Source organism: Vespa mandarinia, chromosome 9 (assembly GCF_050613455.1).
Source record: "Vespa mandarinia isolate Hongniang chromosome 9, ASM5061345v1, whole genome shotgun sequence".
Taxonomy (NCBI): Eukaryota; Metazoa; Arthropoda; class Insecta; order Hymenoptera; family Vespidae; genus Vespa; species Vespa mandarinia.
This window is the reverse complement of record NC_140818.1, coordinates 6,201,928-6,219,003: the sequence shown is the minus strand read 5'-3', so window position 1 is coordinate 6,219,003 and position 17,076 is coordinate 6,201,928. Positions and strand designations below refer to the sequence as shown.

The following is a 17,076-nucleotide window of genomic DNA, read 5'->3' as shown; positions in this document are numbered from 1 at the left end:
ACGTACGAACCAAGAGAAAACATCACTTTCTTTTATCCAATTGAATAAGATGATTTACGATGAATTTCAATCTCGCTCTCTAAATGTTTTTTTCATTAATGCAAATCATTCATTATATTCTATCACGATTACTTTACGTATAATTCGCTGAACTATCAACTTTCTTCTTATATTTAAACGAAGCATCATTTACGTTTATAAATCAAACGATATCGATCGATTTTATACATTTTTATATTAATAGAATCTATAAAAGAATCTTCGTATGGAAATCTCGAGTATTCATTTTAGTTTAGATAAAAATTAGATAAAAATCGTTCAAAAAGATTTATTGTTTATTAGAATGAAAAAATAAGTTTTATTCGTTGGATAAAATTTAATATAACAAATCGTAACGGTATTTTTTTTTTTTTTTTTTTTTTTTTTTTAATACAGACAAAGATAAGGAGAAACGAAAAAAAGGAAGCTGCAGTTTCCTCTAACCCGTTTAACGAGCAAGGTAGTCGTCGACCACCGACAAGAATAAAGATGGGTTGGAGGACGGCCAGTACTCGTAAATTCGATTTTTTATAGTGTTGTCATCGTTAAAGCAGAGCCGTTAAAGCCTTCAAATTCTGCGTTCACCCTCGATTGGCTCGCGAGGCGGCTGCTTTGATGAAGTTCTATTGCAAAAATTATATCTCTCTACCTGAAACTTTTTTCATGATCTTTGTTTCTAATCGTCGACCGATATATATATATATATAAAAAAAAAAAAAAAAAAAAAAAAAAGAGAGAAAAAAAGAGAAATAAAAAAAGAAAAATTAACAATCTCAAAAAGCGTAATTGATTTTTTATTTGCTTTAGTTCGCGGTATATTAATGCAGCGAATAACAAAGAAAGGAAGACTTTCCAGGACGTCATCAAAGACAACTGGATCTTGCAAAAAAGAGGCGAATCCCTGGTAGACCATAGGAGATAATTACAGAAGTGTCGGTAGAGCCGCGCCATTTCAAAAATGGGATACGATTTGTTCCTCTAAGCATTGCAGCCTGATTATTTCTCAGAAAGAAGGCCATTTTATAGGTTAGAATTTGTTTTATGAGCACCGGATTTGCGATTACGATTCCGACTACGAAACTCCCGGACAAAAGTAGAATATTCTGACTTGGAGAATGAAAAAGTAGGAAAGAGACAGATATAGGAAGACGGAGAGAGAGAGAGAGAGAGAGAAAAATCGGATGTAAATTATTTCTTTTCATCGTGTACTTTTTTCTTTAGGTCTCTTTTTAGGTCCACATTAATGCACGAACACAATTACTCTTTAAATAATATCAAATTAAATTAAAGTGTTTATCCGATCGTGAAGGAATAATAATAATTGAAAAATATGTTTTGTTTAATCTTCTACTTATAATTTATGGTAACATCCTTTATAAAGACGATGATTTAAATTGATCATCTTCCTTATGTATTCATTTCAATTAAAACCTTTAATATCATGAAGTTTATTAGACTGGTTCCACACACTAGTAAAAGAATTTCGAAATGGAAGAAAATAGGTGCGGTTAAGGGAATAGAATGGAAATACACGATTCCACTTTCGAAGAAACGTAAAAATCACATAAAACGTAATATAATAACCAATTCGACGCGGTATTTTTGACCATGTTTCATTGACGAATATCACACCTATATTCTTATTAAGTTATGGGACGTTGCCTTTGTCATTGCTAGACATCATTTTCATTATGATTTTTTCCCGATGGATATTAATAAAATATTTTTATCTACCTATGAAAAGAAATGGGATGAATTCCATCGACACTTCTCCAAAAATGGGGATATAAAATTTATGATTCTCGAATTTCTGTCAGTAATATGAACGAAAAATCATTACATGGTTTTTAAAAATACTTTTATTTAATTCTCATATTATCTGCTGTCTTTGATTTATGCTGATACTCAAACGAATTACTTTACGTGTAAGTAAGTAGATATAAGTATATATTCTTTTCTCATAACATTATTTTTAATTATTTCTTTTATGAAGACTCAGAAAAAATATCAGAAATAATATCAGAAATACTGATGTAAATATTGAACAGTAAAATAAATTGAACAAGTATTAACGATTAATAAGATTAAAAATTATGTTCCTATATCAATGTAAATAGTGTACTCGAAAATATTCAATAATTTTTTGATAATGCGATAAAATCATAAGAGTTTCAAATTGTAAAAAAAAAAAAAACGAAGAAAATCAAATAAAATATAAATAAGCCAATATATACAACAAATAATTTTTATTTAACATAAACGAATGAATCAAGTAAATTGCAATTTTTGATTATAAAATATGTAATGTTTGTTTAAAAAAAAAAAAAAAATTAACGTACGTTAATTCGACATTAAAAATAAATAAATATATTTATAGCTTGTGACATATGATCAACGTGATAATTACGAATAAAATAACAAATTATTTGCCAAAAAAATACATTTAAATTAGTTCACTTAAACAATAAAAATTATAACATAAATTCTCCAATATTTACTTTATTATTTTATATGAAATAGAAAATGATCTAATCGTCATGTATTGGTTAATGACTGCATATAAATTTCGAAATTTTTTAAATAAGAGAAGCTTGAGTATATATATATATATATCTTTAGGATGTTAATTGCATCCTGCCAAGTTTTCACGCAAAGAATGATGGAATCGCGTAAATCCATTAAAATAATAAAAAGGTTTAGGCATGTAAACTGTTATTATGGAAGATAAGTTTGATAGGTATTAAAAAAAGGAAAAAACAAGGAAAGAGAAAAAAAGATGAACTCACCAGGGCTACTTGGCATGATGTTCCGAAGAGCTGTCGTTCGTTGGTATGTGGGCGTTTTGGAGGTGCGGTTGTAACCTGAAGTTTTCAGGATGTTGTGGGGGCGGATCCCCAATGAATGGTGCTTGTCCCTCGTAGGTTGGTGCATCTGTGATGTCTATGTACTTAGGAAACGTGTTGTTGTAGAACGTGTTGTTGTTCCAAATCTTTGTCACCATATTCAAGATTTCCAACCTTTCTATATCGACTTTTGCTGTTTCAGAAAAATTACATTTAACATCTTAAAACATTGATAGGACTTCTATACCTATTGTTGATTATTAAAATAAAACAAGGCAATTTTAAATATTCGAACATTTTTATAGCAAAAGTTATTTAGTTACAGCGTAATTATACGGAGTAAGTTTAAGTTCTTCAATTTTAAAATAAATATTAGATACTTACTAATGCAAAGATTGAATTAAGTATGGTCGCTTCAAGTTAAATTTTTATTATAGGACTTATCGTTAAATGGAGGAAAAATTATTTCAATGAATCTGACAATTTCATATCTACTTTGATCTAACCGATCTAACTGAAGAAGATGCTTCTCTAACGGGTCGTAAGAAAAATGTAAATTCGAAGATGGCGAAGGACGTAGATTTGTATATACTTTTCAAACGGCCACTGTTCAAGGAGAGAATCCCCAGTGACGGACAAGTGGAGTAGCCTGAATTCGTGCGGAGACATAGCCAATAGGAATTCGTCCGTTCGCGAATCAAAATGGCCGACCCCTTGAGGCGTGGTTTTCACATGACTAGCATATAAACGAGAGTCGTTCCTACAGCCTAAGAACAAGTTTTAAAACCTACTTGATTGTTAGCCAATTACTAATGAACTATATTCAATTATCACGCGTTCATTTTTTCTTTTTTTGTTAAGCGTCGAACAATTAATTTCCATCGATACTGTTCGGCTCATGCAGTCATTGTTTTTGAAACCTTTTTCCATCAAATGCAAAAAATCTTTTTCCTTCATAAAAACTTTTTTTTTCTGCTCGAAAGAGTTACATAAAAGAATAAACATATTATTATATAAACTGCTAATAAGGCTCATTTTAATATATAATTGTTTATTATGATCTAACATATAAATGCAGGTGCTATAGAAAAATTCCAAATTTTTTAAAGGAAATGCCTCAGAGCATGTTTCATTCTTAATAAATATAAATCATCAGAAAATAATTATTAATTATAAACATATAAGCAAGGTAAAAAATTAATGATTAATTTAAAGTCATCGGGGAGGATAGATCTATTTACTTTGGAGTTAATAAAAGACGAACGGATCGCAGCTAGAAAGGTGGAAACAAATAATTTAATTTTTAATGATACTCATATCAACTCTTAATATTTCGAAAATATTTTACAAACAGAATATAATTCCCTCAGAATCTTTTATCTATTATGATAGCAAAGATCTCATTCGAAACGAAGATAATATTCCTTTGATATATTTTATCTCAATGAAAAACATGTAATAAAAAGTAAAATACTTAATAAAAAATAAAGTATGTATTTTTTTGTACAAACTAATATAGTATTAAATATGCAAAATATTTTAATGTATTAAGAAAAGATTATATAGCTATTTCTTTTTTTTTTTTTTTTTTTTTAGTCATTTTTTTCTATACACGAATAATTTTTGTAAAATCATTAAATGTAATTCTTACTCTACGTAATTATTAAACTATTAACAATAAGAGCATAACGATTACATAAATATTAAACTGCGTAATGCTTATTTAGAATCATTAGTCCGTATTGCGTGGCAAATCTTATTTTGTTTTCATTATAATGATATTTCTTTTTCTACGTTTACCTATAATAAATAATCATATCGCCATGTTCGAGTATTCAAATAAGTTGTGAGATAAAATATTCATGAATAAGATATTCATAAAAGAATTATTATTTGACGAGGATTCATCATATATTTCTGTAGGAAATAGTTAAAGATGGCTACATAGTAAACGACTTCTCTATCCAGCAGTATCGTTTATTATATTACTTTATAATATTCGCGATCAGAAAATGTTAAAACCGTCTTGTCATCGAGAATATGTTCTTTCGATTATGACCAACGAGTAAAGCAATTATTTCTCTTTTACACCTTCGAACAGGTTTATACTAGCTCATTAAGTTGAACTAGCACGACAAGAGAGAAGTCTTTGGATTTATATTTAGCGTTGCTCCGCTCGTGCGTGCAATTTTCTTTTTCTCTCATAGTCCGTAAATTGCCAAGATATTTCGTTTCTGAATGTTCTCATATTCACCTTTTCGAAACGTTATGTTTAAATATACAATGTTAATTAATGTTTGCTCCATAGATTTCAACAATCGACTATTACGACATTAGAATCGAAGATTATTAATTCAAATATATTTTTTCATTATGTCTGAATTAGTACGTTTTCCTATATTATTAATTGTCTCAAAATTATAAAATTAATTTAATAAAAAAGTTTTAGAACAAAAAGGGTTTAGAAAAGTTTTAAAATAGCTACATTTGTTTTTTTATCGATACGATCACACTCTAACAGCATGCAGGTAAAAATCCTAAATGGAAATCCGGTTGTATCATAACTAGCCATCTTCCAGAATGATATAGCGAAATTTCGAATGATATGCACATTTCATATTAGAATTGTCGATAATTAAAATGCGCTTTGATCGTCGAAAAATTATCGTCTATGAGATAATGTATTTTTTGCCATAGCAATATTCTTCACGGCGTTTCATGAACTTTTTTCATTTTTCTTTTTTTTTTTTTTTTGTTTTTGTTATAATTATTATTTTTTATAAATTTGATTTAACGTTATTAAAAAAGCAATACCATCTTCAAAAAACAATTTCTTCTATATAAAATCTAAATTTCGTCTTGGAGAGTATTTAACTCGAATGATAATTTTACTCGCAATTCCTACATTTCTGTTGAAAATAAAAATATTGGCTTAAGTCCTTTTTCTTTAAGTATTTCGGGGATGATTCGTCACGACGACCCTACCATTTCTTTGAAACGCATTAACGTCAGTCATTTCGTTGTCTCGATCCAAAGCACCGTCCCGGATTTAGATCACTGATGAATTTACCACTCGTTATGAATAGGATAATCTTCTCGTTAATGACTCTCTCGCTATTTACCCATAAGTCATGTTCGAAATATTAACCTTTATTTCTTATTGTGAGCTCATCAGCGTTCAATAATATAAATTTTTAAAAATAAAAACATAATGTTGGAAAAAAATTCGGAGTTCATTATATTGTTGTAAAATTAAAAAGTAACAAATATACTTTCGATTAATTATATATTTAATCGAAATAAGAAAAGATATATGTATTTAGATTCTTTGTTCGCAAAAAAGAATTCATTCTTTTTAGTTGGCCCGAATGTTCTTATGGTTTATATATCATAGAATAATATATGACATACGGTTCATATGTCACAAAAAAAAAAAAAAAAAAAAAGAAAAGGAAAAAGACAAGAGAAATTGATTCTCACGAGAGGCGGTTCAAAAGTTGAACGTAAAAATATAGTTTTACTCGTAAGTTATATGTAATGGTACAGTCTTGCGTGTCCATTGATTCCTACGTTCTTTTGCGAATAGTAGTTAACCGATGCGGTTTCTTCTTTATACTCTGAAGAAATACTTTGAGTCTTAAAGAGTACTTTTATTCCTAAGAAAATATTCAGCAAAACGCAACCCATTATTCGCTAAACTTACGTACGTGTAATTTATTTTTCGAACTTTGTAATTAGGCGGTAGCGTAAATATGTACAGATGTAAATATATATATATATATATATATATATATATAATAATTATATAAAAAGAAATATAGCTCTTATTCTCAACTTCCTATATAATATATTATATATTAATTTTTTTATAAGCAATAGAGTCAATCGTATTACAGGAAATAGTCAATAGTATTACAGGAAACGGAAATCAAAATATCTCGTTTCAGGATGCGAGAAAAATAATTTTCATTGCGAATATTACAACTAATCTTAAGAAGGTGGTTAAAATCGACTAAACGATCACAGAAATAGTATTTGCAGCTGTGCACCGTCCCCCAGTGCACAATCTTGTACTGCTTTAATTACCACAACTTCCGTTCCTTTTATGAAAGTATTATATAAAGTCACGTTCAGGATTTTGTACATTAAACGTTTCTATTAGTATAATGTTATCGTGAAATAGCAATATGTTTTACTCGATACATATATACAAAGTACCTACCTATTTGTGTTGGCTTCGAAACGGGGAACTTACTTTCAAATTTTTCATACTTTTAAATGTTCATTCGTTGACCTTACTTATTTATCATACTTTCTCTCTTATTCCCTTATTATCTGGTTTTAGGTAAAATAATTAAATGAACGTTGATTTGTATATTACAAATTCCTGTTTCTCTATATGTATCTCGCTCTATGATACGCAAAAGACTGATCTATCTTTGATAATAGTAATTCCTCATTTACGACATAAACAAGAGAATGTTTGTTTACATATGGCTTTCGCTTCTTTTATATGTTTCTCCTTCTATTTGTGTTTGTCTCTTCATGAATAACAGAAACGAACGTGACAGTAATCTTCCAATATCACATTCGGGAATCTTTCAAAGTAGATTTCGAATGGTCGAACATTTTATGACGGCAAAGCAACGATGGAGCAAAGACGAACAATGGCCGTGGCACCAGTGGTTTTACATATCGTAAAGCGCGTGCACGAGCTAAGGAGCGAGTATAAATCGGTTGCCCTGCTGTTATGTCTCCTGCGAGCAAAGGTCCGTTTACCATTTTATGTTCTCGGGGCCTTCGAGCTTCGACCTTATTCTGACCCTCCTTCTCGCAACGTCTTTCTTTTTCTCTCTTTTGCTTCCTATCTGTCTACTTATATTTATCATTTTCTTTTTCTTTTTTTTTTCCATGATCTTGAGAAGAGGAAGAAGAACCGGAAAGATTTAGCCTTGAAGAATCAAAAAAGTTAATCAACGCCTAAGTAAAAGGCTTATTCTCTTGAAGTACTTAAAGATTTAATCGATCTTTCGATTACATTTTTTTAATAATTGTCAATTAATAAAACGAAATCATTGAGAATAGTTGAATGAATGAAATTAAATGTTTCTTTCAATATTTCGTATCTTAATTTTTTGACTTTTCCATAACCTGTACATTTCGAATATTTTAGGTAAATTTGTAATAAGATTCATTTACAAAAAATTTTTTTTCAAATTAAATATAAAATTGTTCGATTAAAATTGAGTAGATTGCAAAGAGTATTGCAATGATGGATCAGCGAGTTTCGTTGTATGAAATTCAATAGAAGGAACGACCCTTTTCGTGTTAACGTCAAGCACCGATAAGATCTAACTTTCTCTTCTTACCAATCGATTCTAAGAGTGCGAAATGACAGTTCAAGATAAGGTAAAAAGTTAACAGTAAAGAAATTATCTTTCGAAACAGATTAATAACCTTTCTCATTTTATTTTTATACAACCACTCGTTACGATATAAGTGAAGATTAGAATTAAATTCACATATTATATAATATTTATTTTTCAGTTGAATATATGTAATATATATTTATTTAAAAATTGTAATTTGCATTTGTATCGTAATGAATAGTATCATAAGAAAGAAGAAGCATGTTAGAAAGTTGTATAAAGATGGCCTGAATTTCTTCTGTATTTCTTTTTCTATCGATAAAATTACTTGATATATTTTAAAAGATAGAATATAATATATAAGATATATAAAAGATCTTAAAAGAAGGAACGAAAAGTAATAGAAAACACAAAAAAACGAATCATATTTTAATCGATAATAATTATTATAATGAAGAATATAGTTTTTTTTTTTTTTTTTTTCTGTGCAAAAACGAAACGGCTTGGGAAATGAAGTCAACCAGAAAAACGTGTTCTCCTTCAGTACCGTAATATTAAAAGAAAGGTGAGAAACGCATCGAAAAAGTAGTTCATTTAAAAATATTCAAGCCATATCTTTTTAATTCAACTTATTCTATAAGCTCTTCGTAAATATTTTCTTTTCTTAAATAATTTTTAAATAACTTTACTCTTTTCTTCAACGTTTAACGTCTAATTCGATTCTCTCTAAAATGATTAGAAATATATGTGTTTCTATGAATCATTAAACACGTTATTTTATATCAAACCATTCTGATCATCTGTTTAAACACAATAATTTAACATTATTTAATGTTAAATAATTTAAATTATTTTATAATTTAAATTATTTAACATTAACAATAATTGTTAATAATAACAATAATTTAAATTATTTTATAGATAATGCTATTATATTACTTAATTTTATAAACTTTAAAACAATCGAGGCAATAAGTTTTCTCACATTCGTTTTAAAAGTCAATTCATTAATCAATAGAAAATTTAATTTTTATTCGTTTATTGATATGTCATTAGCTCATACGACAAATTAATAATAATTATTATCTTGCTAAATTATCGCTGTTATTTAATTAAATTGATAAAATTATACAATAAGTATAACGTGTATGTCTGTGTATATTAATTGTATTGAGGTATAATACTGTGAGTTCATAAACCTTATGGTCTCTGAATTAAAAAAAAAAAAAAAAATAAAAAATATAAAAATAAAAAAAAAATAGAAAGAATAAAAATACTTCGATTGTCGCTATAAAATTTCCAATGTATAATACATTAAATTATACGATAACAGTTCATACAGATAAATAAATTTCATTGAAGAAGAAAAATTCATTCATATTTCCAAACGTTTTTTGCCATATATTCTCATCGAGATGTATACGTTCCTGCACCGAATGCATTTCTCCTGTCCCTATTCGAATAACATTCTCCTTCTCCTTGCCATCGTTTATCACCCAATCTTCCACTCTATCTCTCTCTCTCTCTCTCTCTCTCTATCGTTTGCCCTTGCGAACTTCATCGTACTATCGCATGTTAAACCACGATACATCGTTGTCGGTGTGCATCATCGATTTTTATCTATATATTATACCGTTTCACTTGCACGATCGAGAGAACTACATCGTATACAGGGCCGCAGAGATCAAAAAGTATACTGTTGCAACAGAATATTCGTGACATATGCATCATGAAACGTAGAAGAATTGGAACGAGGAAATAGAACGATGTATATTTGTGTCTCTGCGTGCGTGTATCTTACGCCGGTTGTATTAACATCATGGTTGGTTTAAGAGTTCTTGGCATTGTTACAAACCGCGACACGCGTGACCAACTATGAAAAGCGCGGATGTCAAAAGAATACTGATGTTTCTGAATTGAACAGAAGGAGAAAAAAAAAGAGAAAGAGAGAGAAAGAGAAAGAGAGAGAAAGAGAGAGAGAGAGAGAGAGAGAGAGAGTGAGAGAGTGAATGAGAGAAAGAGAGAAAGAGAGAGATCGAGAAGAAGAGAAGATATTAGAGACGAGATGGGTTCGTTCTCACGAACATCGTATTTAAACTATTTAAAGCAGATGCTACAAAGATGTGAAAATGCGACGCATCTGGCATGTAATTCATTTCAAATAGAATCGCCAAGTATTTGCAACGAGCATCCTGTTATTCTCTCTTACAGTCATTTCTATTTCTAATGGGGATCGAACTAGATTGTAAGAAATTATAACTAAAATGAAATTTCGAGTAATCGATATCAGAGTTACAGATACTTTTGAAAGAGTTCAATGTTAAAAAGGAAAAAAAAAAAAAAAAAAGAAATGAAAAAAATTGTATTTAAGAAGTGTGATAAACGATGACACGTGATAAATGATATCGCCTGTATTCTTCGATTTCAAAAGCAAAAACTTAAGGAAATTTAAATGTATCTTGTTTGTTTGTTTTTTTTTTTTTTCTTTCAAAGGTAATCAGATGAGAGCTTATGAATCATCCATAAATTCTTATCCATGACATACATATATTCGTATTGACGTATCTATCGGTTTCGTTTCTGTAAAGTAATTGCCCTTCGAGTCTACCATTTACTTTCTATCTCTTTTAATCTTTTAATTCAACAGCCTTCCTTCATTTGTTCCACTCTGCTCGTTTCTCTTTCATCTTCTTTTTTTCTTAATCGCTTTTAAGGTATTCTCTTCTTACAACATTCATTTTTGCATCCACACGATCACATTCCATCTGTCTTTATTTGAACATGTACTGGCATTTTTTATTTCTTTTCTTTCTTTACTCTCTCTCTCTCTCTCTCTCTCTGTCTCTGTCTCTCTTTCTCTCCCTCTCTATACCTCTTCCACTCTCACTTCGGCCTTCTGCAGGGAAGCATCAAAAGGAAAATGCACTCGTTGCTAATCAAGCATAAGTCGAGTTCTTTGTGACAATTACAAATTATCAGCTCGGAATAAAGCTTCGTTTAAAATACTTATATAGTAAAGCTTCCTGTATTCGAAACAATAGGAAGACAAAATTATTCGATTAATGGAATATTCGTATAATAGAAAATAACTTTTTTAATGTTAAACTTCATTTATCTCCGTTTACTTATCATTGCTTTATATTTGGTCATATTGTATTGAAAATTCATTCGGCCGAACAAAGAAAAGCGTATACATATATGTATATGTCGAAATAATTTTATCATAAGGCCGCCGTTAAGGGTCAATTATTTCGATAAAAAGAATTAGGGATTCTGTTAAAATGGGTTATCGACGAAAGGACAAAGAATGTTGAATGATTTATCTCGAATTTATAATTTCTTATATACATATAGTAATAATTTCGATTTATCTAAGAAAACATGAAAATTATATGTATTAAAAATAAAAATCTTATCTTTGAGTTTAAACTCAAGTATTATCTTAAAATCTATCTAGAACATAAGCAAAAAAAAAAAATAAATGATAAATTCTTCTTTCTTTTTAACAATAGCTGCGGTCCTGTACCATCGTAATCTTCATCAATTCGACAATCTCTACCTTTTCCTTTATCACTCACCGCACAGATGGCCACGCGGCAATTTACAATATTGTGCAGAGTCGTCACTGCGCACTATATAAGATACGATAAAAGGATCTGAATAGTGTGTATCAGAGTATAGTCCTATTAGAAAATCACGAGACTGTCTAATTTTGTTCGTAACTGATGCCAAGGTTAAGGTGATTTGTGAATGAGCATGCTTGAAATAAAAGAAATTAAGAGCTCTTTAAACCTTAATTAATTATAATTAAAAAGAGAGAATTTTTGATATATGATGAACGTAGCTTTATGCAAATTTTAATACTTTCCATTTTTTATCTCGTATGATTAATCATCGATCCATACAGTTTTCGAGCCGCTTTTTTTTTCTACTGTCACTTATTAGTTATTTGTAAGTTGATATATGTCCTTGTAATACTCGTTTATGAATCGTAGAATACTTTAATTACAAAAAAAAAATATCGAAACGTTTCGTATAACCGTATTTGACTGAATGCAAGATATCGCAATTATATATGTGAAATATGCAATTATATATACATATATATATATATATATATATATATATATGTGAAATTTGAAACATCAAAATAAATAAATGCACTTAGTACGCATAATACCAAATGATTAATTTCTTCGATCGGTTGGAAATATGTTAATGAGATGACTTGTGCGATTACGTATTTCGAAATGCGAATAAAATATACATTAACGATGCACCTAGATACATGCGCATATAGACGTTCACACTCGCGAATAAAGATAAGAATAAATAAAAAAGAAAAAAAAATGGCAGAAAAAGAATAGAAAAAAGAACGATGAGAAATATTTATGACTATTGCGAAACAGTATACTATTGATAATACTTGATCTTATTGAATATTTGTTTAATGTATACGAGAACACTTGCCTTTTCTTTTTTTGTCTACTATTTAACTACTATTTTTGCATGAAAATTATTTAGAATAATTAATATGTATTTATCGAACGATCGTTCAAAGAACAATTATTACCTTTTCTCGCTATTAATAAAAATTTTCATATCATTCGTAAATCTTAATATTTCGATACCTTTGTTCGATCATTTTGATATCGATATATATATATATATATAGTGTAAAATAGATTGCAAGATTCTTTTCAGCGATATCTAATCTCATACTCGTTCGTGCTTATTCGCGGCTGAACGATTATTCCACTTCATGAGCAGCTCTTGATCTTGACTTTGACATTGTATCTATAACGTAAGCGATGCCGTTTTTTTATATTTTCATCACCGATATAAACGACGCACTACAGAAATGATCGATAATGAAACACCTTTATACAGCTTGTTATTTCTAATAATGCAACAACATTTAATTGCTCTAGAGACTATTTGCCATCATTACATAAGTCCACGATGTAAAATGATTTCTCGACTAAAATTACGTTTTTTCATAATATCGCATATATCTTCCAAGTATTTTTCCATGAATCGTGTCGATTTAATTAGGTAGATATTCATTATTATTATTTTTTTCAATTTTTATTGCTTGTAGTAACATCGAGAAAAATGTTGATAGATCGTTATTAGCAAACAATTGACCGATGAATGTATCGATTCTGTTGGATTTTATTTTGAAAAAGAAAAAAAGAAAAAAAAAAAGGAAAAGAAATTTAATAATCTTCAAATTTTTCAAATGTAATTCTTCAAATTTTTTAAATGTAAAATATTTCATTCAAGTCAAGAATACGATGTTATAATAAAGAAGTACTTTGCACATATATTACATAAATGATAATTATAGCTTAGATATATTTTACAAAAAAAAAAAATCCCGATAATAAATTATCTATAATACGTTCAAAGAAATGAACTAGGAGATTTAAACGTACGCGATTATTTTATTTACGTCTCTTGATTCATTTCTATAGATCATATGAAACTGAACAATTTTAAATCTAAATTTCATATTAGACATTCATATCAAAGAGAAGGATATAGATATAAAAAAATATATTTTATAATCATTCAAGGATCAATTATTAAAGCTAAATCATTGTCATTGTCATAAATTATTTTATTAACTTCAGAAAACAGTACTTTATCAATGATTCCCAAAAGATGCAATGTAATTATAAATAAAAAGAATTTTCTCAGAGACGAAAAAAAAAATTGTAATATAATTTGTCAAATATTCGACATTTAAGACCGTAACATTTCTTACATGGATAACTTTAAGCGTAAGAAAATCGAAGATACGAAGACGAATGGAAGAATAATAACGTATAAAAAGAAAAGAAAAGAGAAAAAGAGGTGCAAAATTAGTTGGAGAGCTTTCGATTATACGGTAGGTCTTTTTATAACGCTAGTCGCTTTTCATAGAGTACAAAGATTTCTTGCTTTAGCGTTAATACGTACTTCCGTTCAATGCGATCTTCGTGCGGTCATGCACGAGAGATCCCACGTCTTCACGTATTTTATACAGGGAAGAGTCTTGCGTTACGTAGAATAGCGTCATATAAAAAAAAAAAAAGAAAAAAAAAAAATTAAAGAAAAAAAAAATTAAAGAAAAAATAAAAGAAAAAGAAGAAGAAAAAAAAGAAAAATAAGAAGGAAAAGGGAAGAAAGGAAGAAGGGGAGAAAAAAACGACGGCCGATCTTTTCATCTGAAACGTCAAACACTTTGATAGCCGAGATGCGGCGATCCAGCGTCTTTGTCTATCTTGCCGATACGAAGAAATAAGAGAGAGAGAGAGAGAGAGAGAGAGAGAGAGAGAGAGAGAGAGAGAGAGAGAGAGAGAGGAAGAGAGAAAGAATGAAAGGAGAATAACGATGGAAAAAAGGATGAAAAAAAAAAAAAATAAAAAAAGTACAAATTTACGCGCCATCACGTTTTGCGAGGGTCACTACTTGCCGTTTTTAAATTCGTTTCAAGGATGAACCTGTCTGAGAAACTTGATTCGATCCTGAAACGATTCGTTCCTTTGTTTTTATCTGTAACGAAAAAGGCTACGTCGAAGATCGAAGTCGATACAATCGTGATTCGATCGACCTCTCCCTTTTCCTTTTTTCACTACGATATCCTTAGAATCCTTCGAAACCTTGATTTTTAGTTCCACGTGAATTCATTAAATCTACATATGACTCAATAAGCAAAATTATCTGAATATTTTTTTTTCTTTTGACCATTTTCTAACTTCCCTTTTTTTTTATATTACATGCATATTTACATGAAATATGGAACCAGTAATAGTCACTTCTCAATTGCAAATTACTACTTTGGCTTGAAAGGCTTCAGAACATATCCGATTGTACCTCTCAAAGTGCGTATCTTGTTGGATATTATTAAATACCTTCAAATTAATTTGCATTTAACGATGATCACACGTCTCCTGTTGTGTGGACGCAAGAAAAAAAAAAAAAAAGAAAAAGAGATTAAGAACTGCATTCTCTCTCTCCCTCTCTCTTTATTTTCCTCTCTTATTATTAATATAAGTTATTTTTTCCTCATTTTTTTACTTCGCATTTACCGGGCAATGTAGGCTCGTACTCGCCGTGACTGTGCGTGCACTCTTCCAAGGTGTTATTACCAATGCCAATTAGGACGCTGCTGAACATTAAGCGTATACGATGCATCACGATATTAAAGACGAGAAGGACGGGAAAATACATATAATACTACGAACGATTTTTATTTTCAACATATTCGTGTGAATTTCATGTTCCGCGACAAAGTTATACCTCGACACAAACGTCGACAAACTTATCGCGTGATCTTCGTGACAAATAGGCGTGTGTATGAATAGCAATTAAAAGTTTTACGTGGCTTTATTTAGCGAACTCATTGAAGGATAACGAACAAAAAAAAAACAGAAGAATACATTTGAAGTTTCACAGATACCGAAAGATACAAAAAAAGAAAAAAAGAAAAAAGAAAAAAAAAAGAGAAAATTGAAAAATTGAAAAAAAAAGTTAATATGAAATTGAAAAATAATATAAAGAAAAATTGACGAGGGATATATGAAGTATATCGGATGATTCAAGGTGTGGTATTAAAATCGTTTATTCGCCTTGAGCAAAGCAAAAGTTCATTAACCTAAAGTGAATGCACCAACGGATCTCCTTAAGATGCGTTTATCTTAATATTCTATTAAAACAGATTATAAATAACACTAAAGATTTTGACGTTGATTTACACTTCACACAAGTATATTCGAATCTAATGATAATTTAAGTTTTGTTTAATTTATTTATTATTCCCACTCTCCCCCTCTCCCTTTCTCAGTTTAACGGAGCAGAATTGACATTTTAAGCAAGTTACTTATAAAGTCACTTGCAAGAATTATCTTTATTCAATTCAATATAATCTTTCAAAGTTTTCAAGCGATTGCTTTTAATCGTGATTTTTTTCAAATATCAAAAAATTAACAAACCGGTTTAATGGCAACGTTTGAAAAATTTTTCTTCTCGACTATATACGAGCATATTAAAAGTTTCGTTCCAAGGATAAGAATATCGTAGGAAAGACGAAAAAATCACGTGGGAATTACAACGAAAAGAAAAAATGAATACGTTGCTTTCAAGAAAGGGTACAGGTTCATTTTAGATACTAAGTAATTTGACTAAATTATCCATATGGAATCGCCTGAGGGCCACGGTTTCGTGGTTCAGCTGCATCGATAGATTCCTAGATCTCATGCAACATGTTATCCGTTCTCATCATTAAGACCATTATTTGTTCCCACAAATTGTTCATAAACTCTTTCATTATTTACCTCTCTACCATCGGTCAATGCAGTTTCAGTCATTCAGAAACATATATTTTTGCCTAATTTATTAGCAGATGCTAGATCCGAATACTTTGTCGCTTTTCATCTTCCTTTCGTGAGTCTCGCGTGGATGGTAGCACGCATGTTAACGTTTAGAGGCTATTAGCCTTGAGGAAGAACATCATTATTATTCCGCTTTTAACAAATAAATTTCTTAAAAATTTACTTAACACTTAAATTGACTTTCTATTTTCATCGACTTTTATCGCAATGAAATTTATACTTATCGGGTATTGAATCTTGACCGGATTAAATACACTGGACAAACTACTTTCCAATTATGCCGTTATGCAAAAATAAAGAGTATGAAAGGACGCGGTAACGGTGATATTAATTTTAGAATCGTTTAAATAACAACGTTCTTCATAATCGGTTGAATAATATATTATTAATTATTTTTTGAATGTTATATATCGATATTGTTTACAAATTTCATTATGAAAATTAATA

The 17,076-nt window shown here is 29.5% G+C and overlaps 1 protein-coding gene across 10 annotated transcripts in view; it reads right to left on the bottom strand.

The window, feature by feature from the left end:
- dsx (transcription factor doublesex) overlaps window positions 1-17,076 on the bottom strand; it is a 64,183-nt gene that overhangs the window by 10,495 nt on the left and 36,612 nt on the right. For 9 of the 10 annotated variants that reach the window (XR_014982621.1, XM_035870190.2, XM_085659473.1 and 6 more), the window contains one exon: window positions 2,826-3,075. Coding sequence is in view for 9 of the 10 variants with exons in the window: in XM_035870190.2 (XP_035726083.1) it covers window positions 2,831-3,075 (245 nt within the window). In the remaining variant the exon portion in view is untranslated. Of the gene's footprint in view, window positions 1-525; window positions 663-2,825; window positions 3,076-17,076 lie in introns of those variants that run through there. The other variant, XM_085659468.1, reaches the window with a different exon arrangement.